This window comes from Humulus lupulus, chromosome 7 (assembly GCF_963169125.1).
Source record: "Humulus lupulus chromosome 7, drHumLupu1.1, whole genome shotgun sequence".
Lineage (NCBI taxonomy): Eukaryota > Viridiplantae > Streptophyta > Magnoliopsida > Rosales > Cannabaceae > Humulus > Humulus lupulus.
The window spans coordinates 114556560-114583948 of NC_084799.1; the positions used below are offsets into that span (position 1 = coordinate 114556560).

The 27389-nt window shown below is 42.1% G+C and overlaps 1 protein-coding gene across 1 annotated transcript in view; it reads left to right on the forward strand.

Annotated features, from left to right (window-relative positions):
• The first annotated feature begins 14435 nt into the window (after positions 1–14435).
• LOC133792095 (uncharacterized) overlaps positions 14436–27389 on the forward strand; it is a 47449-nt gene continuing 34495 nt past the window's right edge. Inside the window, exon 1 of the mRNA XM_062230004.1 lies at positions 14436–14840. Within this exon, the coding sequence (XP_062085988.1) occupies positions 14436–14840 (405 nt within the window). The remainder of the gene's footprint in view (positions 14841–27389) is intronic.

A 27389-nucleotide genomic window follows, 5' to 3' on the forward strand; every position in this document is an offset into this window, starting at 1 on the left:
ATTTTATAAAATTGGGTTCACACCACTCTAAAATAGCACATGGCCAGCCACCCTTTTCCATATATGTGACCATTAATTTTTTTGATTTTTTGATTTTTTTATTTTTTATAAAGGTTAATAAAGGTTTATAAGAAGAAAAGTCCAAATTGACTTTTGACACCTTTTTTCACTCTTATTAAGTTTTAATCACCAAACTTAACATTAATTAATTAAATTAAATGTCTCTCACATTTAATTTAATTAATCACATAATAAAATTTAACCTAAGGTCCATTCATGGAATAAAATTCCCCATTTCGGCAAAATTAGGCATTTAACACAAAATGCCCTAAAATTTCCATTTTCTTTTAGGTTTATTATTTTTGACCAAACTTTAACTTTTATGAATGTATATTATGCCCAAAATATAATTTCCATGATTTTTCATTTTATTTTCCGAGATTTTTACCCGATCAGGGTTTTTGTGTCGGTCTAGGACCGAAAGTCTTGTCTTGACTTTTAAAATCACAAAATTCATATTTTGGCTAGCAATAACTCATGGAATACTTACAAACAAAATATAATATTATTTAAAATAATATTCTTAACCCGGGGGAAAAATACCGACCCGAGTCGTTTAAAGGTACCCAAAAACGTAGGACGTTACAGACACCTCCTTCAATAGAGCAACTCTTAGAGTGCCATCCCGATCGTTGACTGGTAGCTATTGTTGTAGGAGAATTCTATCAGCGGCAAATACTTACTCCATGATCCTCCGAAATCAAGTACACAAGCGTGCAACATATCCTCTAAAATATGTATGGTACGCTTGGACTGACCATCGGTTTGAGGATGTAATGTCGTACTAAGACTTAACTTGGTACCCATAGCTTGCTGCAAGCTTCCCCAAAATCTCGATGTAAACACCGACCCTCTATCGGATACTATGGTCTTAGGGATTCCATGCAGTCTTACTATTTCTCGAACATAAATGTCTCCATACCAATTTGCTGTGTGCGTAGTCTTGACAGGCAAGAAGTGAGCTGACTTACTTAGTCTATCTACTACTACCCCAGCCAAGTCGTGTTGCGTATTTGTTCGTGGTAGTCATTTCACGAAATCCATGGCTTTGTCTTGCCACTTCCATTCTAGGATACTAAGCGGTTGCAATAAGCCTACAGGTCACTGATGTTCTGATTTCACTTGCTGGCATACTAAGCATTTAGACACATACTCTGCTACGTCTTTCTCCATTCCTAGCCACCAATACAATGCCTTAAGGTTGTGATTCATCTTTGTCGACCCTGGGTGAACTGAGGATGGGGTATTGTGTGCTTCTTCAAAAATCTTCATCTTAATTCCATAATCATTCGGCATGCATACCCGGTCCTTATATCTCAAGAACCCTTGCCCTAATATAGAGAAATATGTGGCCTTGCCTTCTTTAACTACAGCTATGTGAGATACTAATGTGTCATCATGCCCTAGCCTGATCAGTATATCTTCTAACAGAGTTGACTGGATGGAAAAGTTAGCTAGTTGACTAATGACTACTTCTATTCTGGCATTGATCAGTTCTTGCTGAAGTGGCTTTTTTTCCGGATATTGCTGCTAGATTCCCGTAACTCTTTCTGCTTAGCGCATCAGCAACTACGTTTGCTTTTTCCTGAGTGGTATAGGATTTCGAAGTCATAATCCTTTACTAATTCTAACCACCTACGCTGCCTCATGTTGAGCTCCTTTTGAGTGAAGAAATACTTTAAACTTTTGTGATCCGTATAAATCTCACACCGTTCTCCATAAAGATAATGGCGCCAGATTTTCAATGCAAAGACCACCGCTGCCAATTCCATATCGTGCGTTGGATAGCGATTCTCGTATTCCTTCAGCTGCCTTGAGGCGTAGGCTATCACTTTGTCATTCTGCATTAGCACACAACCCAAACCCTGCTTCAGCACATCACAGTAGACTACAAACTTTTCGTTGGGTGTCGGTACACAAAATACTGGTGCTGAGCATAGCTTATCCTTAAGCAACTGGAAACTTTCTTCACACTAATCTGTCCAGTTGAACCTTTGTTGTTTCTGGGTCAGCTTGGTAAGTGGAGTGGCTATCATAGAAAATCCTTCTACAAACCTCCGATAATATCCTGCTAGCCCCAGAAAACTTCTTACCTCTAACGTGTTCTTCAGTCTTGGCCAATCCTTCATAGCCTCTACCCTAGTTGGGTCTACAGAAACTCCGTCCTTGGATACTATGTGGCCGAGGAACACTACCTGTGAAAGCCAAATTCACACTTCTTGAACTTGGCGTATAGTTGATGATCTTTTAGTCGCAACATGGTCAATCTTAAATGTTCCTCGTGTTTGATTTCGTCCTTTGAATACACCAAAATATATTCGATGAACACTACGAAGAATTTGTCCAAGTAATCCTTGAAGACCCTATTCATTAAATCCATAAATGTGGCTGGAGCATTGGTAAGACCAAAAGACATAACTAGAAACTCGTAGTGTCCATAACGAGTTCTAAAAGTTGTCTTGGGAATATCCTATTCTCATACTTTGAGCTAGTGATACCTAGCCCGTAAATCATTCTTTGAAAACACGGTCGCGCCTCGGAGTTGATCAGATAAGTCGTCAATCTGGGGTAGTGGGTACTCATTCTTAATTGTCACCTTATTCAGCTCGCGGTAATCTATACACATCTGCATGCTTCTGTCCTTCTTCTTCACAAATAGAACTGGTGCTCCCCATGGCGAATGGCTCGATCTAATGAATCCCAAGTCTATGAGTTCTTGTAGTTGTGTCTTTAACTCCTTGAGTTCGGTCGGTGCCATCCAGTATGGTGCCTTTGAGATAGGCTCGGTGTCCAGTACTAGTTCGATTGTGAATTCAATTTCCCGAGTCGACGGCAACCCTGGTAAGTCGTTAGGAAATACTTCTGGGAATTCCTTTATAATGCGGACATCTCCAACCTTTAGTGGTGTTTCCTTTACCACATCCATGACGCTGGCTAAGAATGCGTGACATCATTTTTCTATCATCCTCTGAGCTTTGAGGGACGAAATAAGCGGCGTATGTAATCCTGAAACCTTTCCCATAAAGTATAGTCTCTGACCATCAAGAGTCTCGAACGTCACTTTCTTGTGTCTACAGTCGATGGTTGCACCATGCCTTGCTAGCCAGTCCATGCCCAGTATCACGTCGAAGTCTTTGATCTCTAGTTCTATCAGGTCTCCTTGTAGTTCTATGTCCTCAATTTTGATCGGAACGCCTCGTACTATCCGTGATGAAAGGCTATTTCACCCGAAGGCAATTCCATTACCAACCTAGTTCTAAATCTTTCACAAGGTTTGTCTAATTTCTCTATCATTCCTAGCGAGATATACAAGTGTGTGGCTCCTGAATCAAATAATACTGAACATACATTATTGAGGATAGGAATCTGACCTATGACCACTTTGTTACTAGCTTTAGCTTCTCCCTGGGTCAAGGCAAAGACTCTGGGAGGAACCATCTTGTTGTCTCTTTTCTCGTCTTGCTTGAGCTATGGACTTTCTTTCTTCCGGTGACCCTCCTGATCACAATTGTAACATCCTTTGGTGTTTGCACGACACTCACCAGGATGTTTCTTTTGGCACTTAGAACACTGCGGGTATTCTACATAACCCAGCTTACTACCTCCATTGTTTGTCCGTGCTCTTTTATCGTTGTCAGACTGCTTATTGTCAGGATGCCTTCTCTTTTGACCATTATTGTTGCTAAGCTTATGGTTGTTGTTATTCTGACCATTCTGATGTTGACTCTGTTGTTTAGGGCCAGGCTTACTGGCCGTCTCCTTACTAACATTCGCCTGAAGCCATTCTACTTCTATTGTCATTTCTAGAGCATCGGCATAAGTAGTAGTTCCAGGGTTTGCTGGCTTAACGCCTAGCTCAAACTTTGGTCTGAGTCCTCTTACAAACTTGGTAACCCTCAGAAAATCGGTTGGGTCCAGCTCTGGAGAAAACTTGGCTAGTCGATCAAATTGTTGAGCATACTCTGCTACCGATAAGTTACCCTGTTTCAGACTGGTGGACTCCTCGACCCTTGTAGCGATGATTGTCGAGTTATAATACTTCTTATGGAACAACTCCACACATCTTGTCCATGTCATGGTAGCGACGTCATGAGTCTGCTGAACAAGGTCCCATAATATTCTATGTAGAGTCCTAGAATATTTCCTTAGCTAGCTAGATAGTAGTAGTAGCAATAGTAGTTGGTAGTCTGTTAGTTACTGTGGATTTTGGTTCAAGTCGGGACTTAGTTGGAAACTCATAGCAGCAGTTATGGATTTTATAAGTTTAACCTATAGTTTAAGAACATTAATTATAACATAAGGTTTGATTAATATTGCTGGTCATAGAAATATATTTATTATAACCTAAGGTTTAGATAGAACCATTAAGAGCATGACACTTGTCATAGTCATGATTATTAAGGAATTAGATATTTTGATGAATAATTTTAATAAAAGAAAGATCTAGAAGCTATAGATCCTTCCAGCAGCTATTAGGATCGTATTATGATTCAGTCAAAGTTGCTTATCCAATTCAAATTATGCTGAAAAAGTACAAATACATGTTTAATATATCAACGTATGCCGATATATCGCAGCATAGGGGCCGATATATCGCCTACGGAAGATACGGAAAACACGTCGACTTTCCACAAACGATTGATCGAGGCTTGGGAATATAGGGGGAGGCGACATATTGCCTATGGGGGGTGATATATTAGCTCCATATGACTTTTTTTTGAAAAGTTTGGTTTTTCCATTTTGAAAATAGCTTTAACCACTTAGACATGCCTTTGAACGATTTTGACCGAGTTCTGGGCGTTAGTTGAATGAAAATTCAAATCTATTTCATTTCATAATCATTTATTTATTCAAATTAAAAAGGGTTAGTTTCACTCCTTGAACTCTATAAATAGGACCTAGTGCTCAGCCATTTTCTTCATTCTTCAAGCATTTGATCAGAGCCTCCAAGGAGCTAGTGTTACTATAGAGAGATACACTTGGGGAGTGAGAAATAGTGTGATTTTGGTATTGAGGTTTAGACCAATTCATATGGTCATTCAAGGTATTCCTATTCCTAAGCTCAGTTCTATATGGTTCTTTAGTTTTCTGTAGTTTCTTTTATTCAGATCCTAACTCTTGTTCATGATTCTTAATTAGGTATTTAAGTTCTTGAAACTTAAGGTCCTTCTTGGTAAGTTTCTTCTTGATGGTTTAGTTCTCATTTCATCTTTATTGTTTAGAGATTCTCACCATTTTACTGGTAGTTTATACGAGTTTCTAATCCCGTTCTTGTTCCCAAACATCCTGTCTTTTGGTAAGGAAAATAGGATAGATTTTATGTGCTTATATGTTATGATATGTTTATGCTATGATATGTATATGTATGATATGTTTTTAGTCGCTTGGGCATATGACTTGCTTAGATAGCAAGCCCCAAGATTATTTATCATTTCGTGGGTTAGAGTTATGATTTACCCTACCTCGACTAGTAGAGGATCTAGATGGGTTATCATATACTACCATGTGATCTACCTACCTCGATTAGTAGATAGAGGACCTAGATGGTTTATCACATGCCATGTTAATGAGTTAATGGCCATTAATATTGTAGTTCTATATGATATACATTTCTTTTATAATCATATGTTTTCTAGTATATGTTTATGATATAGTTTTATGCTTATATGTGTTAGTAGATTTTCCTTGCTGGGCATTAGGCTCACTCCTTTATTTTAGTGTGATACAGGAAAATAAATATGGAAAGCGAAAGGATTCTTGGCAGCTTGGCTTGTCTGTTAAGGTTGAATGGAATGAATGGACTGCGTGTCGATCGAGGATGATGTCATTTATTCTTTTGAATTATGTTTATTTTGTAATTATGCAAATAGTAGTTAAACAAATTTAAAGTTTATGTTTTATATTTTTATAAACAATGGGTACCCATACCATATTACATTTTATTTTATACTTTTATGTTATTGATACAATATTTATTTTGGATTTTCAATAAAGATATGTTATTTCTTATGTTGTATCAAAATAATAGTAGCTATGTCTAGTAGTTTTTAATGGTCCAAGATCTTAGAAATAGTTGGGTCATTACATTCTAGCATCTTTCTTTAAAAGAGATGAAACACAGGATATGCGGTCTGCGTTGCCTAGGTTCATGTGCACTAGGATCGGCTCTACATTTCTAAGCCATTCTTTTGCCTCGAAGGGGTCTGTTGTCCCTTCAAAGTTTGGAGCGTGTTGCTTACGAAACCGCTCATATATTGGCTCCATGTACTAAGCTGGGTAAGGAGCATAGTTCGCCATTGGCCATCCTCCATAAGTACCTACTTGTTGGGGTGCTTGAACCGCTGGTTAAGGCTGAGGCTGAGGCTGAGTCTGAGTTTGTGGCCGCGGCTGAGCCTGCTGTCGCTATTGCTACAACAATTCCTCCACTTATTGTCGTAGCCTGACAATTTCTGCGGTGTTGTCAATCGAAGGTGGAGGTGCACTTCTGTTAGCAGCAGTATTGGAAGCACACGTTCCCCTTCTGCAAACTGAAGGGGCTTCGTTAGTCTCATGAGCGACGCTTGAGCCATTAGCGTATGTGTGTGCAGACCTTCTGAGCGACATCTTCAGCGGAGTTCTAACAGTCGAGAAAAGCATGTTAGAACTTACCCTAATAGACTCTAAGGCAAAACTTAGGTTGAGCGAAGGTAACTCAGACCTATTAATTATGATTTCTTATGAAAAATTATGTAAGCCTTCTTTATAATTAGGGTGTGTTTCTATACTTAGAAAAATAAGCCATCTTTATTATTTTCTAAGTCTGTTTCTAATCATCCTATATGACTTAATTCTCAGGCTCGAAACTTGTCGTAGTTCCAAAGTTAACCATATTGAGGGAGGGTTGGGATCAGTAAAATCGTTCCCACTACTATGGCCCCCTAACTCTCACTATAGAACCCGGTCCATTGATTTGTATCCACCCATACCGAACTTGGTCATTATTTATTAAATTTATTATTTATTATGACTGTAAAAAAAATCAAACTCATACATGTTAAAAAAATAATAACAATAATATTCATTTGGAAAAAGGATTTCACTAGATACAATCATAAATACAAAAATAAATAAAGAAATAAACTAATCTAAAAATCAGGATCTTCTACATCTGCCCTTCATCTAACATATCTTCATCTATCTCCTCATAAGCATCATTATCTTGAGCCTCAAAATTTCCTCGAGGAAGGTTCGTAAAGATTCTATGTTTTTGCTCATTAGTGGATTGAAATTCCATCCTAGAGGTGAACCTAAGTATGAGAAAATAATATCTCATAGCTGCTGGTAATTCATCTCCATCATCTATAGTCTCCCATATTTCTTCTAAAGCTGAAATTACAGAAGGATAATCTTTAAAAAGCCTAATCACTAAAACATATTGCTCCTTAGCTCTTATCATGATTTGCTTAGTAGTTTGGAGGTGAACTATCTCCTTGTGGAATAAGAGTAATATCCAAGTAATTCTTTCTAACACTTTTACTGTATTCCTTAGCTCTTTAATCCTTTTTAATGCCTTAATGGCTCGAATATACCTGGAGGGGGAGTTGTCTCTTTGGTAGGAGTTGGTGCAGGAGGGTCCTTCGTTCGAGCCCTGTTTGTAGATGGGTCACTGCAGCCTTCTCCTAGCTGGCGCCTGTTCGATTTTTTCCCGCTCGCAGGAGTGGCGGTAGTAGGATTGGTGTATAGGTCGAAAGCTCTCTCGGCAGGCATATCTGCAAGGAAGGAAACATACGAAAAATCAGGAAATATAATTAGAGGTGTTGGCTAAATCAAAGAAATGAGAGCAAAGAAATTATGAGTAAAATACCCGAGCTACAACTATTGGTCGCTACATTATTTATTGTACTACTGCTACACTCACTCTCTGGCTTGAAGAAGTCTGAATTTAAATTAGGCGTGTATTCAAAGTTGTCATCCCCATCAAATAAATGACAAGGAATGGACAAACTATCTAAGAGTGAGAAGTCAGTACCGTTCTCATTTGAAGACTCTAGAGTAGGCTCGGGATGCTCAGAAGCCTTCTACTTGCCCTTTCCTGATGGAGCAGGGGCAGCAGCTGCTCGTGGGGTGTTGGAAGGTTCCTTGATAGTCACTCCCATTGTCCTCTTCCTCGGAGGTTATGACATATCTTGGTGCTGCTCGGGAACTTCTTCACCGGTAGCACTTCCCGCAGTTGACTCCCTCACATTCTGGTGAGGGGCCAAAAGGCCAACCAGCCTTAGATTATTCTCTGTGACCAGCTCTTTGATGCTTTTTTCTATATTTGTCATTCTAGCCAGGGATGCTGCTCGTATCTCCATCTCTGGAGTAGGAGCTAGTCGGTGCCATGGACCTGAATAACACCTTCAAAGGAGTGTGCAGAAAAGTTAAAGGAAATAATTGACCAGTGAATAAATAACTTACCTCCTTCAATGAAGGAAATATTGTTGGAGACCAAATCCGTTGTTAAAAAGTACTCTTGGAAGTACTTTCCCACATTGGACTTGTGGGTAATATCACTCAGGAAAGTGCGAGCAGATTCCTGATGATAGAAGTGAAAGAAACCAGTGTTGTTTTGGTTGGGGTTGGATTTTAGATCAAACAGATAATTGATCTTGTGTGGCGCCAAAATGGGCCACTTATTGTGATTGTAAAGAATATAGAGAGCAGAGAGCACTCTATATCCGTTTGGGGTGATTTTAAAGGGGGCGACCTCGAAATAGTTTGCCACCCCCTGGAAAAATGGATGAAGAGGCAAGGTTGCCCCTGCCTCAATATGATATCTCGACTAGGCGGCCCCAGGCAGGTTTTCCCGCTGGTCGATGGATGGTTTGATTAGGGTCACCCCACGAAGTCTGTACTTCTTGAGGTAATTCCCTACCATCCTAGCTGTAATATTGCTAGGAGGTGCAACGTACCATTCTAGCTCTTGTCAAAGGACATCTTGAAGGCGGGCTTTTATTTGGATTTCTAGCTGGGAGGTGCTTTCAGACTAAGGTCTGGACGATGGATTTTCAGCCCGAGGAGCAGGCTGCTCAGCAAGAGGAGTGGTTGTTTTCTTTCTCTTTTGAGCAATGGATTTTACTTGACCCATGTTTCTTGGACTATTTTTGGAATAACGTTGCTCATGTATAAAAGTTAAGCTTTCATACGACCAGCAGCATTATAAAAAAACATTAAATTCTATGCGAACAGTTTGGGAAACGGATTAAAAAACAGAAGTGAAAAGTTTTTAAGGAAAAACTTTTCGACTCTGGAAGGGCGGAAAAAACACAGTTTTTTCTACATGCTTAAAAATCGAATTCGATTTTACGTCCTAAATCAATAATCCTAACTCCCAAGCTAATTCCTGGGCCTCCTGTAGTGTTTTTTCCTTATCTAATTGTGCTCATATTTACATACCCATTTACCCCAAAACGGTTTTTTCCAAGAACATGCAAGAACTCAAAGGCCGAAACAGATATGAAACAAAAATGGTATTTCAGCGACTAAAAAGTTCGAGAAACTTACTTGAATAAAGATTGGAGCAAATTTCTGAAACGTTAAGTGGCTGGGCAGAAATTCCGTGAGTCGTCAAGATCGTCCGAGTTTCTGGGTTTTTTACGCTCTATTCTTCAGTGTTCTTGGGGAGAAAGTGAAAAGTAAAAAGTAAAAAATGATTTTGAGGAGTTATTTATATTGGTCGTAGTGCGGTTACCAAGGTAATAATGAGAGGTTATTTTTCGAGGCAAGGGAAAACGTGATAGCCGTCCTACACCTTTTTGGGAAACTGTAGTTATATGATTGGTTGCCTTTTTTGAGAAGGCATGGATGACTCTGACAGATTTGACAAGGCATACGAAAGGTCGGTTGTCTAAGTTTACTTTACGCTGGTCGCAGTAAAATAAACTTGGAGGGAAAATGTCTACCCAAAAATGGCTCCTGATGACATGACAGGATTGTCCTACACGTGGCAGGCACGTGACGACTTTAAGTGAATGAATCTTGTTCAACCATTAACCAGAAAGTCATTGATTTATCAAGCATCATGCTTAGGAGCGACCTGTCTGGTCGCATACTTTCATTTACTTCCTTTTCGATGTGCAATCTTGTAATATTTGCATTAATTGTAATTTATTTTATCACCTAGATACATGAGTCTTAATAGTAATTAAGGCCCATCGGCCCATGTAATCTTCTTGAGCCTATAAATAAGAATCAAAGGGCTCAAGGAAGGGGACTTTTTTTGGAACTTTTTGTCTTTGTACTCTGAGAGAAAAATATAGGGTGATTATCCACCGAAGTTATAATCTTCTCAAGGCTTGTGAAACTTGTGAACCCTAGTTCATTGATCACAGTGTTTGGATTCAACATCAATAACAACACTAAGTGGACGTAGGTCATTACCATCCAATTGGGGTCGAACCACTATAAATCGTTTGTGTCGTTTCCTTTCCATTTGATTTTCTTCTTATTTATCTCATTTTATATCATTTATCTCACTTCGTGTCATTGACCAATCTGAGGGTCAACATAAATGAACCGTTGCTCTGATACCAACTATAATGACTCAACTATTTATAAGACCTTGGACCATTAAATGTACTAGATATAACTACTAGTTTGGGAAACATACATAAGAAATAACATAATTTTATTGAAACCCCAAAATATTGTACCAATACAAAATAAGGTAAAAATATAAAATAAAATGTAATATGGTATGGTATTGTATCGTATGGTATGGTATGGGATCCCATTGTTTATAAAACATACAACATAAACTTTAATTCAATTGTTCAAAAACTAAGTGCGAAATTACAAAAGAAACATAATTCAAAATACTAAATAACGTCATCCTCGATCGACACACAGTCCATTCATTCCATTCATCCTTAACACACAAGCCAAGCTGCCAAGAATCCTTCCGCCTTACATAATCATTTTCTTGCGTCAAGCTAAAAATAAAGGAGTGAGCCTAATGCCCGGCAAGGAAAATCTACTAAAAACATACATCATAAATCATAAACATAAGACTATATCATAAACATATACTATAAAACATATGACTATTAAAACATATATCACGAAGGACTACAAAATTAATGGCCATTAACTCATTAACATGGAATGTGATAAACCATCTAGGTCCTATGTCTACTAATCGAGGTAGGTTATATCACATGGTAGTATATGATAACCCATCTAGGTCCTCTACTAGTCGAGGTAGGGTAAATCATAACTCTAACCCATGAAAATGATAAATAATCTTGGGGTTTGCTATCTAAGAAACTATAAGCTCCAAGCGACATAAAAACATTGAGGTTTGCTAGTTAAGTAACTATAAGCCCCAATAAAAATAAAAAGATTGGGGTTTGCTAACTAAGCAACTATAAGCCCCAAAGACTACAAGACATATTCATACATAAATATTGTTGACCCAGATTTTGGCCAACTGACACGGAGTCAAAATACGATTGACGTGGATAAAAACGTTGAAAAGAATGTGATGACGAAAATAATAAAGACACAAGATTTTATAGTGGTTCGGCCTCAGGATATGGTAATAACCTACGTCCACTTGAATTGTTATTGAAATAAGATCCAGAGGGGTGATCAAAGAACTGGGGTTCAATGAGTTTCACTAACCTCTGAAGAAGAAAATACAATTATTCTAGTGTAATCTCTCTCTAATCTCAAATGACCTCTTTTGCTCAAAAGAAAAAGATCGAATCCTCTTCCGTGAGCCATCCTTTTCTATTTATAAGCTCAGGGAAGATTTACATTGATTTGTTACAGATATTCTTTCCTAAATAATCGGATACTTAGGAAATCATGTGAGATAATTTCGCATTCCATCATAACTTCCTAAGATTTCCTCCGCGTATAATGTTCGTATGACCAGTCTGGTCGTATGAAGAAACCGATCGCATGATACTGGATGTCTTCCTGGTCAATAGTCGAACACAGATTCTGACAGGTGTCAGCCACGTGTAATTAATGCCTGCCATGTCATTCATTTCTAATTTTAGGGATAACATTTTCCCCCCAAGTTTGTTTAGTGCGACCAGCAATAAAGAAACTTAAAGGAACAACCGTTCACATTCCCACGATGTCTGTCAGAATCCCCGTGCATTTTCGAAAACTGTGACATAATTATGTCTAATCAAGCATTTTCAGTTTCCAAAAAGGCAATTTGACGGCTTATACACTTCCCCACGTTTTGAAAGTGGGAGGTGATGATTACTGCCTTTTGGCCATCCCTTCGATCCCTATAAGTAGGCTTTTCTTCCCCTTTAAGAAATTTTTACTCACCATCTTTGCCAAAATTTTCAAGAACTTGCACCAGAGTTTAGAGCTTCAAAAACCAGTCTGACGCTTAGCCGAAGGTCTTCCGGTTCGAGTTTTCATCTTCTTCCGAATCTCCATCTTCACCTAGGTAAGAACTTCGTTCCTTAAACTTTCTGCTACGCCATGCATGCCGTTTTTATGCTCTGCGACCTCTGTGTTCTTGAATAGGGTTTTTTGGTATAAACCGCGTATCGCTTGGTACGAGTGCATTTTTATGCTTTGTATAGGTCAGGACTATAGTTTGATAGTTAGGATCTCTGGTTTGGGACGTTAGGTATTCAACCTTTAAGCAAGGTGAAAAAATCGAAATTTTTTCCCGCCCTTCAGGAGTCGAAAAAGTTCTCTTTTAAGAAAATAGTTTACTTTCCTTTTTATTTTTATCTGTTTTTCAAACTACCCACGTTGAAATTAGCGTAGGATTAGGATGCTGCTGGTTATCTAGGCACGAGCAACATTATCCCAATCTTCCACACTACTTCGCGGATTGTCTGATCTCCTCCATTGTCTGTTTGTAGTTCATACGCAAGACCCTTGGGGGGGAGAAAGACCTATTGAAGACGAACTCTTGGCCCAACTGCTCGAAGGTGAAGAGAATCCACACACATTGATTCCAGAAATCCCCTTTTCACGTCCTAACCCAAATCCTCCACCAGTTCCCAACCAGAAAATGGCCAGAACTAAAACCAAAGCTAGAAAAAGATGCAACCTTAACTCTCCAAGTCAGCCTTCTGCTAATGCCCCCTCGAGCAGTGGTTGAGGTGAATTCCTTCCTGAAACCGAAGTTTAGAGGCGTGCCCGTCCTCGTCATACCGACCAACCGGCTGTCGAGTGGCACGTCGTTTCCCCAAGTTCGGTGACCATTCGTATGATCGCCAACTATTTAAACAAATACAATCTGACGGGGGTGACCCTGGTCAGACCTTCCATCGACCAGCGAGCCAACCTACCAGGGGGGGGCTGATAGCGCCTGGTCGAGGTACCATATCGAGGCGGGCGCCACCCTGCCTCTTCATTCGTTCTTTCAAGGGGTGGCAAACTACTTTGGGGTGGCCCCTTTTCAAATCACCGCAAATGGGTATAGGATGCTGACCGCGCTCTATATCCTCTATAAGCTCAAGAAATGGCCAGCTCCTTCTCCTCACGAGGTCAATTTTCTGTTCGACCTTAAGTCCAACCCCAACCAGGATGGTACGGGGTTCTTTCATTTCTACCACCAGGAGACCGGACGCACCTTTCTGTCTGATACCACTCATATCTCCAACGTGGGGAAGTACCATCAAGAGTACTTCCTTACGCGCGACATTGCCGCAGAAAACCCGGCCTTCACTTGAGGAGGTAAAGAGAATAATAATCCTTGAACCAGTAGTTTCCGTACTTTGATCTTTTCTTGTCATAATACTTCGTTGTTCCAATGTGTTCCAGGTCCATGGTTATGTCCGACCCCCACTCCAGGAATGGAGTCGAGGGCAGCACTCTTAGCCAGCATGCCAAGTGCTGCTAAGAGTGTTAAGAACTTAATTAATGAGGCTAACCTTAGGTTGGCTGGCCTTCAGGGCTCTAAACCTGCGACTAACGAACCCGCGAGGGGTGGTGTCAATGCCGATGTGGAACTTGAGCAGGGACCCGAGCAGCAACCTCAGGTATCCCCTCCTCGGAGGAGGCCAACTGGGGTTACAATCAGGGAACCTGCTGTTTCCCATCGAGCAGCGGAATCATCAGTCCCCAAGGGCAAGGGGAAACAAAAGGCTGCTGAGCCTACCGAACTATCTGACGACTCGTTGGATGTAAACGGTACATCATTCTCGTTTTTGAATAATCTGCCAATCCATTCTCATCTATTTGATGGGGATGGCAACTTTAGGAACGCCCCTTCTTTAAATTCAGATTTCTTCTAGAAACTAGGTAGTCTAGTAGATAATGTTACGACCAGTAGGTGTAGCTCGGGTACCTTTTGTAATCCTTCTACTCTAATCTCTGTTTTCTCGCGACCCTTTAATCTCATTGTTTGAATTGTTTCTCTTTGTGCAGGTATGGACTCCGGGGACTTCTTTGACCACTACCAAGTTGTCGTTGACTCTTCTGTCCTGAAGAAGGACAGTAAAAGGGCTCGAGGGGAAAGTAGCAAGACCCCTTCAAAGAAGGCCCGGACAGAAGATGCACCTGCCACAGCCCCTTCCAAGGAGGGCTTACCACCTCCGCCCCTCTCTGAGCAGACGACCCCCGCGCCCGTCAATCCACGGCCCTCGTCAAAGGCCGTAGACAAAGAGACTTTGGACCACTCGTCTGAAGGCTCCCTATCCAGCCACATAGTTGGCATGGCCAGGGAGAGAATATATCGGCTCTCGAAGCACAAACGCAGCCAGACCACCATCAATGACACTGCCACAATGCACATCGACCAGATCATTAATAGAGGGTTGAATGAGATAGCCAGCGTAAGTCGTCTTTTTCTGCTTTGTCGTTTATGCTAGACTTCCCTTCCTAACTCTCATTTTTTCTTCAGGGGTTTTTTTCTTTGACTGCTAGCTGGCACCGTGCTGGGGCAATGGTCTCTCGAGAGAATAACTTCGACTCCAGGCTTGCCCAGGCTAAGCAAGCGCTTGAGGCTGATAACAACAAGCTGCTCGTGGAGAACCAGGAGTTGTCTAAGCTGAACGAGCAACTTTGCGAGGACCAAGCCACTCTCACCTAGGAGCTTCAGGAGAGTCAAGGGGCCTTGAAGAAAGCCAACGAGGAGCGGAATAAATGGAGGGAAAGTGTTGTACTTAACACCCAAGAGTGTAAGCAGCTCAATCTTGATCTGATCCCCAGCAGATATGAGGCGAAGAGGCTCGAGGGACGAGTGCAGGAACTTGAGGGGCGCGTTCAGGAGCTTGAAGGGCGCACTCAGAAGCTCGAGGAGGATGGGGCCAGAAATCTGAAGAAGTACAAGGAAGCCACCTTCCTCAGTTTTTACGATTTTTGGAAGCACAACCGAGGGGCCAAAATTAACTATCTCTCCAAGTGGTTGCAAAGAATGCTGATGGCGCAGTGCACTGCTCGGCTGGAGGCAGAGGAGAGAGCTAAGGCCAAGGCCCCTACTGCTGATGCTAAGGCTGATCCTCCGGCTAACAAGAGCGCTCCTAATCCAGAAGACCCTCCTGCTCCCCAGTAATTTTCTTTTTATTTTTCACAGTTTTTATGGCCCACGGGCCTACTTGTAAAGACAATTTATCTTTCATTGCTGCGACTTTTTACTTATACTTGAACGATTACATCCGAGTAGTACTGCACGTGGTGTAAAAGGTTTTTTTTCCTTTTAATTTCATATTTACATCCGAGCACTAATGCTCGCGTTGTAAACGATTGCCTTGCTGATATTACAATAGTTCTTTTATTATAATACCTATTCGCATGACCGAACTTAGCATAGTACTTTGGTTTGATTTTTCAAAATATAAATTTTGAAAAATGCTCTAAGTACCGTAGCATGCTTTCACTTATTTTGTTCATGTGTTTACATACCTTATGGTACGCTTCGCTATCGATGTATCTTATATGCCCCCCAAGTGATCGAGGAGCTTTAGGTCCTTGGTCACTTGCCTTGACCACGACTTGTTCGAACATTGCTGCTCATAATAGAATTCAACACTTGTAATACAGCAAAACAACACACGTAATGAACAAATACTTGTAAAAATAAATTTACAAAGGTTGGCAAGAATGACTGGCTGCGCACAGTCCCTTATAATCTCGTATTAAAATGGACTAAACATGTCTGTACGAGGGATCTTAAAAAAGATCTTACACTTATAAGCGATTAGCCATACAACGTGGCTAACCCTTTTTCGAAACTTGTAAAAAGTAAGAATTAATACAAGCCAGTTCTTTAAGAAGGACTGTTCATTGGTAGTATTTGCGCAGGTGTTCTCCATTCCAGTAACGTGGAACGAGATCTCCATTTAAGCGTGCAAGTTTATAGGTGCCCGGGTGAAGGACTTCTTCGATCTAGTACGGTCCTTCCCAGTTTGGTCCGAGTACTCCAGCAGTGGGGTCACGGGTATTCAAGAAAACTCGTCGTAGCACTAGATCTCCGACGTTGAATTTTCTTTCTTTTACTTTTGAATTAAAGTACGGGGCGACTTTTTGCTGGTACGCAGCTACTCAGAGTTGGGCTTTCTCTCATTTTTCTTCAATTGAGTCGAGGGAATCCATCATCAATTGGTTGTTTTGACCCTGGTCGTATGTAATTCGTCGATGCGAGGGCGGATCTAACTCGACTGGCAACATGGCTTCATATCCGTATGTTAAGGAAAACGGAGTATGACCTGTCGCTGTTCGGTGAGAAGTTCTATATGACCACAGGACTTCAGGTAGCTATTCTAGCCACACTCCCTTAGCATCTTCAAGTCTTTTCTTTAGGGTGTCCTTAAGCCTTTTATTCACTGCTTCGACCTGCCCGTTCGCTTGTGGATGAGCAACTGAAGAAAAGCTTTTGATAATCCCGTGTCTTTCACAGAAGTCAGTGAACAGATCACTGTCAAATTGGGTGTCGTTGTCTGAGATGATTTTTTGAGGCAAACCATATCGGTAAACAATGTTCTTGATGACAAAGTCAAGAACTTTCTTGGTCGTTATGGTAGCGAGTGGTTCAGCTTCGGCCCATTTGGTGAAGTATTCAACTGCTACGACTGCATACTTTACTCCACCTTTCCCTGTTGGCAATGATCCAATCAAGTCTATTCCCCATACTGCAAAAGGCCAAGGACTCTGCATCTGTTTTAATTCATTTGGAGCTGCTCGTGGGATTTTGGAAAATCTTTGACACTTATCGCATTTCCGCACGTCCTCCACACAGTCTTCGTTCATAGTTGGCCAGAAATAGCCCTGCCTTAGGATCTTCTTCGCCAAACTTTGCCCCCCAGCATGTTCTCCGCAAAATCCCTCATGTACTTCCTTCATCAGTTCCTTAGCTTTCTCGGGCGTAATACATCTGAGTAGTGGCATGGAATATCCCCTTCGATACAAAACATCATCGACCAATATATATCTTGCAGCCTACCTTTGAAGAGTTCTGGCTTTGTTCCTATCTGTCGGTAGTGTACCGCTGGTTAGATACTCCAAGTAAGGTGCTATCCATGTGTCTTCCATCTGGACTTCCATGCTAGTCACATCTGCTCATATGCTCAGCTCGCTCAATCTTTCTACTGGCACAATGTTCAAAGCGTCAGCATCTTTTGTGCTTGCGAGTTTGGCTAAGGCATCTGCATTCGAATTTTGGTCTCGAGGTATCTGCTGGAGGGTATACTTCTGGAACTGTGCCAACAGATCTCTAGTTTTATTTAGGTAGGCTCCCATTTTGAGGCCCCGTGTTTGATATTCCCCTAGAACTTGATTCACTACCAGCTGTGAATCGCTGTAAATATCGAGCACTTTTATATCCATGTCTTTTGCCAATCGTAATCCAGCGAGAAGGGCCTCGTATTCGGCTTCGTTGTTCGAGGCTGCGAAGTCAAACCTAATGGCGCAGTGAAATCGATGCCCTTCTGGAATTATCAATATCACTCCTGCTCCTGCGTGAGATTCGTTTGACGACCAATCCATAAACAACTTCCATGAGGGAGTTTGATCATGAGGTTCAGGCGCATTAGATTTTTCGCATTGCTCGTCGTCCGGGAGTTCGGTAAACTCTGCAATGAGATCGACCAAGACTTGTCCCTTTACTGCTGCTCGCGGTGAATACATAATATCGAACTGCCCCAGTTCGACTGCCCATTTTAATAGACGCCCAGCTGCCTCTGGTTTTTGGAGGACTTGCCGAAGGGGCTGGTCAGTTAAAACTGTGATAGGATGGGCTTGGAAGTAAGGACGCAGCTTCCCAGAGGCCAAGATTAAGCAATATGCTAACCTTTCAATGGGCGGATACCTCAGTTCTGCTCCGATTAGCCTCTTGCTTACATAGTAAACCGCTTTTTGTACGCCTTCTTCCTCTCATACTAGTATCGCACTAGCAGCAACTTCAGTGATCGCCAGGTAATGAACAAAGTTTCTCCTTCGATTGGCTTAGATAAAATGGGAGGATGTGCCATATGGGCTTTCAAGGCCTGGAAAGCTTGCTCGCAATCTCCTGTCCTTTCAAATTTCTTGTTGCCCCTAAGTAAATTGAAGAAAGGGACACACTTGCCCGTTGATTTGGAAATAAATCTACTTAGGGCCGCAATTCTCCCAGTCAAACTTTGTACATCCTTGATCTTTTCTAGCGATTGCATATCGATCAAGGCTTTTATCTTGTCCGGATTGGCCTCGATTCCTCTTGAATTAACAATAAACCCCAAAAACTTCCCTGATCCAACTCCGAAGGAACATTTGAGAGGATTTAGTTTCATCTGGTACTTGTTCAATACATCGAAACATTCCTGCAAATCCTTCACATGTCCTTCCACTTTTTTCAACTTTACCAGCATGTCGTCTACGTATACCTCCATGTATACGCCGATCAACTCTTTAAACATGTGGTTAACTAGTTGCTGGTAAGTCGCACCTGCGTTTTTCAGTCCGAAGGGCATTACTTTATAACAGTATAATCCCGTATCGGTCCGAAAGCTGGTGTGATCCTCGTCAGGGGGATGCATTCTAATCTGATTGTAGCCCGAATATGCATCCATGAAAGAGAGAATCTCGTGTTCTGCAGTAGCATCGACCAACTGGTCGATCCTTAGGAGTGGGAAACAATCCTTCGGGCAGGCTTTATTGAGGTCTGTAAAATCCACACAGGTTCGCCACTTGCCGTTAGGCTTGGGAACCAGTACTGGATTGGAGACCCACGATGGATAAAATTCCACCCTGATGAACCCATTCTCCATTAATCTCTCTACTTTTTATTTTAAGGCTCTCGACCGATCCTTATCGAGAAGCCTTCTTTTCTGTTGCACGGGCGGGAAACTCTTGTTTATATTTAGGACATGGCTTATGACTGCAAGATCTATCCCAGCCATGTCTTTGTGTGACCAGGCAAAGACTTCCTGATTCTTCCGCAAAAATTCCACCAGTGCATGTTTCGTAGTGGGTTCTAAGTTTTTCCCGACCTTTACGACTTTTGTCGAATCCTTCTCATCAAGTTGGACCTCTTCCAGGTCCTCGACGGGTCCAACATTTTCCTCAAAACCCCCAAAGCGAGGATCTAAATCTCTATCCTCACTTTGGGCAACACCCTATTTGGTGACTCCTTCACCGAATTGGGCTTGCATATCAATTGCCATCTGCAACCTTTCAGAGGGAGGGCTTTTTGATGTTCCCTTCTTCGCCTTCGTGACCGAGGCGTTGTAGCACTCCCTGGCCTCCCTCTGGTTTCCCAGCACGCATCCTACCCCTACGTCTGTCGGGAATTTCATGGCTAGGTGCCATATGGAGTTAACGGCCCATAGGTCTAGCAGTATAGGTCTTCCAATGACGGCATTGTACGCCGAGGGACAATCAACCACTATGAAAGTAGCGAGTAATGTCCTGGTAGCAGGCGCTGTACCTACTGTCACTGGAAGTCTGATTGACCCTGCGGGGGTGAGTCCCTCGCCGAAGAAGCCGTATATTGTTTGGTTGCAAGGCTCTAAGTCCATAACGGACAACTTCATGCGTTCCAGAGAAGACTTGTACAGGATGTTCACCGAACTTCCTGTATCGACTAGCACTGTCTTTACCATCATATTGTCCATTTGGATGTCTACGACCAGTGGATCTGAGTGTGGGAACCGGACATGCTGGGCATCGCTATCAGAGAAGGCTATCTCGCCCTCTTCTGATCGAGCCTTTTTCGGCGCGCGGTCCTCCACAGCCATCATCTCGATGTCCTGGTCGTGGCGCAGGGTCCGAGCGTATCATTCCCTGGCCTTGCCGCTATTTCCTGCGAGGTGCGGGCCTCCGCAGATGGTTAATAGGGTGTCGGCTACGGGACCAGGCTGAAAAGGTGGCAAGCGTTGGCATGTGGGCACTTGCTCGTTGCCACCAGGAGCTTCTCGTTGGGAATTTCCCGAGGCCCGTACATATCTTTTCAAGTGTCCTTGTCTGATAAGGAACTCGATCTCATCCTTCAACTGGTTGCACTCATTGGTGTCATGCCCGTAGTCGTTGTGATAATGACAGAACTTGGTGGTGTCTCTCCTAGAAATGTCCTTACGAATGGGGGTAGGCTTCTTGTAAGGCACAATGGAGCTCGTGGCCTGATATACCTCTCCCCGAGATTCAATAAGGGTAGTATAGTTAGTGAACCAGGGTTCATAACGATTACCCTTGGTCCTTTTGCTGTCAGAGGTGGAAGGCTCGTTGTGTGGCCTTTTCCCACCATTCTTGCCATTGCCGTTGCCGTTCCCATTGCCGTTGCTGTTGCCGTTGGGTATCGACCCATTGGCGGCTTTGGCGGGTTCAGCTCTCTCCTTATCTCTGCCTGGGCATTTTCCTTGATTGGCAATAGCGTCTTCGAGCTTGATATAATGATCAGATCGATCTAGAAATTCCTGGGTCGTCCTAACCCCATGCTTTCTGAGGCTCTCCCAGAGACGGGTACGACGCTTAACTCCTGCCATTATGGCCATCATTTTGCCTTCATCACCCACCATTTTTGCTTTGGCGGCTGCTCGCATAAAACAATGAACGTAGTCTTTCAGCGATTCTCCATTTTGCTGGCGTATCTCGACCAGCTGATTTTCCTCGGTAGGGTGCACGCGACCCACATCGAACTGTCCGTAAAAATCCTTCATGAGCATTTCCCAGGAAATTATACTTGCAGGAGGGAATTTAAAAAACCACTCCTGTGCAGCGTCAGAAAGTGTTGCAGGGAAGATCCTGCACCGTGCGTCTTCGGACACCTTCTGAATGTCCATTTGTATCTCAAATTTTTGACATGAGATACCGGGTCACCATACCCGTCAAAGTTTGGAAGCGTAGGCATCTTAAACTTACTAGGAGTTTCCGCCATGGCTATCATCTAGATGAAAGGAGTACCTTTTCTCCTATCATGGTCGATATAAGATGTTCTTCCCCCGACCAGCTACTGCACTGCCTGGGTGAGGGCATCTATCTTGGCCTGCACAGCGCTAGGGATCGCCGTGGCCTCTGGTGCTGGGGGGATGTACTCGTCATGCTGCTCACGGCGATCATTGAGTATATCTCTTAAATCCTCATCTCTTCTCTGCTGCTAGCTAGCTCCGAGCCGGTTGAAAACATTATTTTGTCTTGGCTGCCCCCCAGCGTCCCGTCTGTCGGGTTGGTCACCCTGAGGTGGTTGGCTTCTGCCTCCACCTCTTTCTTCATCCCTCCGACCAGCATTCCCTTTGCCTGAGTCGGCTTCGTTATAACCATGACCATCTCTGAATCTTGATTGGCTATGGTGGGATCGGCTATTCCCTCGATGGCCCTCCCGGGCTGGAACCTCCCGAGCGTTAGAGGGTGGTCTGCATTGGTCGTTAGGTCCCCGTGCATTATCATGCCGTGGGGGGCCTCGGACCGCAGAGCCTAACTCTGAATTCCTCCTGTTACCAGGAGGATGATGTCCTCTATTCGGAAGATTTGGCTCATCGCCCCTATGGCGTCTAGGACTATGAGGCTGCTGCTCGTTCCTATTCTGCCTCTGCTGCGGGGGATTGCGGCGACCAGCTTGGGATGGAGGCTACTCCTCAGGGTCCATCAGTGGGACATCGTCATGGGGCACCTGTGGCTGCTCGGGCCATTGTGGGCTCGAGGGCTAAACAGGCGGGCTAGGATTGGGACCCCTGTGGGGTGGCCCATTTGGTTGATCAGGCTGTGAGGCAGGTGTAGCCTGACTCCTGGCCAATTGTAAGGCTGCCTCGAGGGCTGCCATGGGCTCCCTCTGGCGATGGTCCATCTGCGCCTGCCTTTCACTCAGCTCCAGGCGCTGCCGCTCAATTTCTTGTTGCTGCCGCGCCATGGTTTCGGCAGCACCTTCCTGGCTGGCCCTCAGATTGGCTAGCTCTTCATGCAGCGCCCCTAGGGTACTCTTCAGCATCGCATCGTCCATTTCTTCCTCATCAAAATCTAAATGTGGCTCATCCTCATCCACGTTTGCAGGAGGAGGAGGAGACGGGTTAGATGGTGCAGTGGCGGCCGCCTGTCCAGTTTTCCTAGTAGTTTTCGCCATTGGTTTTCTCAACGATGCTATATCAAGCTCTCAATGAAAGCACCAGAATGTTGCCCCAGATTTTGGCCAACTGACACGGAGTCAAAATATGCTTGACGTGGATAAAAACATTGAAAAGAATGTGATGACGAAAATAATAAAGACACAAGATTTTATAGTGGTTCAGCCCCAGGATATGGTAATAACCTACGTCCACTTGAATTGTTATTGAAATAAGATCTAGAGGGGTGATCAAAGAACTGGGGTTCAATGAGTTTCACTAACCTCTGAAGAAGAAAATACAATTATTCTAGTGTAATCTCTGTCTAATCTCAAATGACCTCTTTTGCTCAAAAGAAAAAGACCGGATCCTCTTCCCTGAGCCATCCTCTTCTATTTATAAGCTCAGGGAAGATTTACATTGATTTGTTACAGATATTCTTTCCTAAATAATCGGATACTCAGGAAATCATGGGAGATAATTTCGGATTCCATCATAACTGCCTAAGATTTCCTCCGCGTATAATGTTCGTATGACCAGTCTGGTCATATGAAGAAACCGATCGCATGATACTGGATGTCTTCCTGGTCGATAGTCGAACACAGATTCTGACAGGTGTCAGCCACGTGTAATTAATGCCTGCCATGTCATTCATTTCTTATTTTAGGGATAACAAATATACATATCATAACGTAAAACATATAATAACATAAACATAACGGCACATATAATATATCCTATTTTCCTTAACAAAAGTCGGGATATTTGGGAACAAGAAGGGGATTAGAACACTCCTATAAACAAACAGTAAAAATGGTGAGAATCTAAAGAAAAAGAGATGAAAAGAACACTAAACCATCTAAGAAGAAACTTACCAATAAGAACCTTAAGTTTCAAGAACTAAAATACCTAATCAAGAATCATAAACAAGAGTTAGGTTTTGAATAAAAGAAAACTATAGAATCATAAAGAAATGAACTTAGGGATAGAATAACTTGAATGATCTTATGAATTTATCTAAACCTCAATACCAAAATCTCACTATATCTCACTTCCCAAGTGTTTAGAAAAGATTAGAATGATAAATCTTTTAACCCAAAACCCAAGTGTTTCTCTCTATAGTAACACTAGCAACTTGGAGGCTCTGAAGACTGCTTGAAGAATGAAGAAAATGACTGAGTACTACGCCCTATTTATAGAGTTCAAGGAGTGAAACTAACCCCTTTTAATTTGAATAAATAAATGAATATAAAATGAAAAAGATTTGAATTTTTTTTCAACAGACGCCCAGAACTCGGTCAAAATCGTTCAAAGGCAGGTCTAAATGGTTAAGGGTAATTTTCAAAATTAAAAACCAAACTTTCAAAAAACCCATCTTGGAGCCGATATATTTCCCCCCATAGGCGATATATCATCTCCCCCTATATTCCCGAGCCCCGTTCGATCGTTCATGCAAAGTCGATGTGTTTTCTGTATCTTCCGTAGGCGATATATCGGCCCCTATGCTGCGATATATCGGCATAAGTTGATATATCAAACACGTATTTGCACTTTTTTAGCATAATTTGAATTGGATAAACAACTTTGACTGAGTCTAAGCGTGATCCTAACACTTTCTGGAAGGTTCTAGTGCTTCTAGATCTTTCTTTTATTAAAACTATCCATAAAAAATACTTAATTCCTTAATAAACATGATTATGACAAGTGTCATGCTCTTAATGGTTCTATCTAAACCTTAGGTTATAATAAATAATATATCTAGAACCAGCAATATTAATCAAACCTTATGTTATAATTAATATTCTTAAACTGTAGGTTAAACTTATAAAATCCATAACTATTGCTATGAGTTTCCAACTAAGTCCCGACTTCAACCAAAATCCACGGAATCTACAAACTAATACTAACTACTACAACTATCTAGCTAGCTAAGTAAAAATTACAGGACTCTACAAAGCCGTCTTTGGTATGTCTCCCTCCTTGACCCTCAACTGATGATAACCAGAACGAAGGTCTATCTTTGAGAATACCCTTTTACCTTGCAACTGATCAAACAAATCATCTATCTTTGGAGGAGGATACTTATTCTTAATTGTTAACTTATTCAGTTCTCTGTAATCGATACTCATCCTTAGAGAACCATCTTTCTTCTTCACAAACAGAATTGGTGCACCCCAAGGTGAAAAACTAGGTCTGATAAAACCCAAATCTAACAGCTCTTGCAACTGTACTTTCAATTCTTTCAACTCAGCTGGGGCCATTCTGTAAGGTGTTCTAGACACTGGCTCCGTCCCTGTTGCCAATTCTATCACAAAATCAATCTCTCTTTGTGGTGGAAATCTTGGTAAATTTTCTGGAAACACATCTAGAAATTCACAGGCTAGTCTGGTCTCTTCTGGTCTCACTGGCATGACCTAAGTGGTGTCAACCACACTAGCTAAGAATCCAATGCAACCTCCTTGCAATAGATCTCTAGCCCTCAAAACAGGAATCATAGGTATACGGGGTCCATGCACAGTACCAACAAATACAAAAGGATCCTCACCTTCAAGCTCAAAGGTTACCATCTTCCTTTTGCAATCTATGGTTGCCCCATACTTCACTAACTATTCCATACCCAAAATCATGTCAAAGTCAGTCATAACTAACTCTATCAAATCCACTGACAACTCTCTGCCCTCCATTGTCACTGGCAAAGCTCTGACCCATCTCCTGGATACTACTAATTCCCAGTGGATAACAAGGTCCCAAACCCCACAACATATAATCACATGGTCTACACAATCTATAATTAATTCTACTAGCAACAAAAGAATTTGTAGCTCTAGAATCAATCAAAAAAGTATAAGGGATTCCAGCACTAAGAAGTTGACCTATAACTACTGAGGGTGAAGCCTCAGCTTCTGCTTGTGTCAATGTGAACACTCGAGCTGGGGTCGAGCTGTCCTCTTTTCTGGATTCTTCCTTTCTTGCTTTTGGGCAGTCTTTCTTGAAATGACCCATTGTCCCACATAAGAAGCAGGCATTTTCCCTACACTCTCCAAATGGCGCCTCTTGCACCTAGAGCACTCTAGATAAGTCTTCCAGGCCTTACTGCCACCCTGACGACCCATTGTAATACCTCGTGGTCGCCTATCAGGACCTGTAGCTTGGAAGGTATCAGGAACCTTCCTCTTCTGATCACTGGGGCCTCTTCCCCTACCTGAACCCACAAATGGAAGACATGTCCTCCTCAACTCTCTTTTGGTTGCATTGTCCTGCCAGATCTTGTTCTTTGCACTCTCAACCATGAACGCCTTTTCCACCACCTGTGTATAAGTAGTAACTTCTGCCACAATGGTAATACGAACATCCCGGGCTAATCTAGGTTGTAGCCCCTGGAGAAACCTCTCCCTTATGGTCCCATCAGTGGGCACCAGCTTCATGGCAAACTTTGCCAATTTATCAAACTTCAGAGCATATTCAGTGACTGATAGACTCCCCTGAAGTAATTTGATGAACTCTTTAGCTTTAGTAACCTTGATGGCATCATTGTAATACTTTTCGTTGAACAGAGTCTGAAACTCTCTCAATTGAGGGCATTAATGTTTCTAGTCTGGGATATAACTTCCTACCAAATTCGGGCATCCTCCCGAAACATATATGTGGTACAAGCCATCCTCTCATTACCAGACACCCTCATGAAGTCAAGGATGGTGGTAATCATACTCATCCATTGCTCTGCTTTAGCAGGATCTACCGTTCCCTCAAATACTGGACGTTGCTACTTCCTGAACCTTTCATAAAGACGCTCCCATTTGCTACCAACCTCAAGCAGCTGCTCAATAGTTGGCACAGATACAATTGATGCCTTTGGTACACTAGTCCCTGCAGAAACCTATTGTTGTCTTAGGAGGCGTATTTCTTCTTCCTGCCTCAAATACTCTGGCCTGCAAGTCATTAAACAACTGCTGCCACTTATCAAGAGTTGGCTGTGGAATCTGACTCTAGTCATTCTCTTGACCCTACCTTTTATTATGGCCTTGATCTTCCTGGCCAGCTGATGAATCTGTCTGTCTTAAAATCATTCTATCAACTTAAACCTTGTTGCAATAGTCAATGCAGCCAGTTAGGCAGTGATAACTAAACCTCTTGCTGCCTCACAGTCCAAGATCAACAAATAATCACCATATTCCACAATTATACAGATATACAAATGGATACATGATCATAACATTTAACATTTAACATGTATCAATTGATAATTCACAATGAACAATACTAATAAGTATATTCTAGCAATACCTGTACTAATAAGCACGTTCTTACTCATGATGCAGTAGTCAAGGCCCAGCCTTATCAATGTATTTCATGTAGACAGGTACAACATTTATACTTTATTTAAGCAATTAAATATATAACCACATAAATAGTTACAAAACCATGAGTCGAGCTTGTCTTCAGTGGCGAGTCTACATGCCCAGCCAGTCTATAGGAACCCTTGGCATGCTCTGATACCAAGTTGTAATGCCCTGGTTACTCCAAGATCGTTACTGTGAACTTTAAATCGTGCTTAACTCGCTCGCTGAGTCATTTGGTTATAAACGTGCATCTAGGTGTTATTAATAGGCTAAGGTGAAAAATATCAATCAAAAGGAAACGATATATTTTATTTAAAACATAAAACTATACATGGGCCCATAAAAGGGTTTACAAGTTATTTACAATCCAGAATGGTCATTACCGTGTAAAAATTACAACCCGCCGACCTAAGCGGCAAAAATAGGGTTAACCCCTAGCTCCCATGAGAAACACCTTGGCCGTAGTGGTCAAGCGACCGCATATGTACACATCGCCACCTAAGCTCTCCACTCAAGGCTGGGTGAGTTTTTCTTTCCC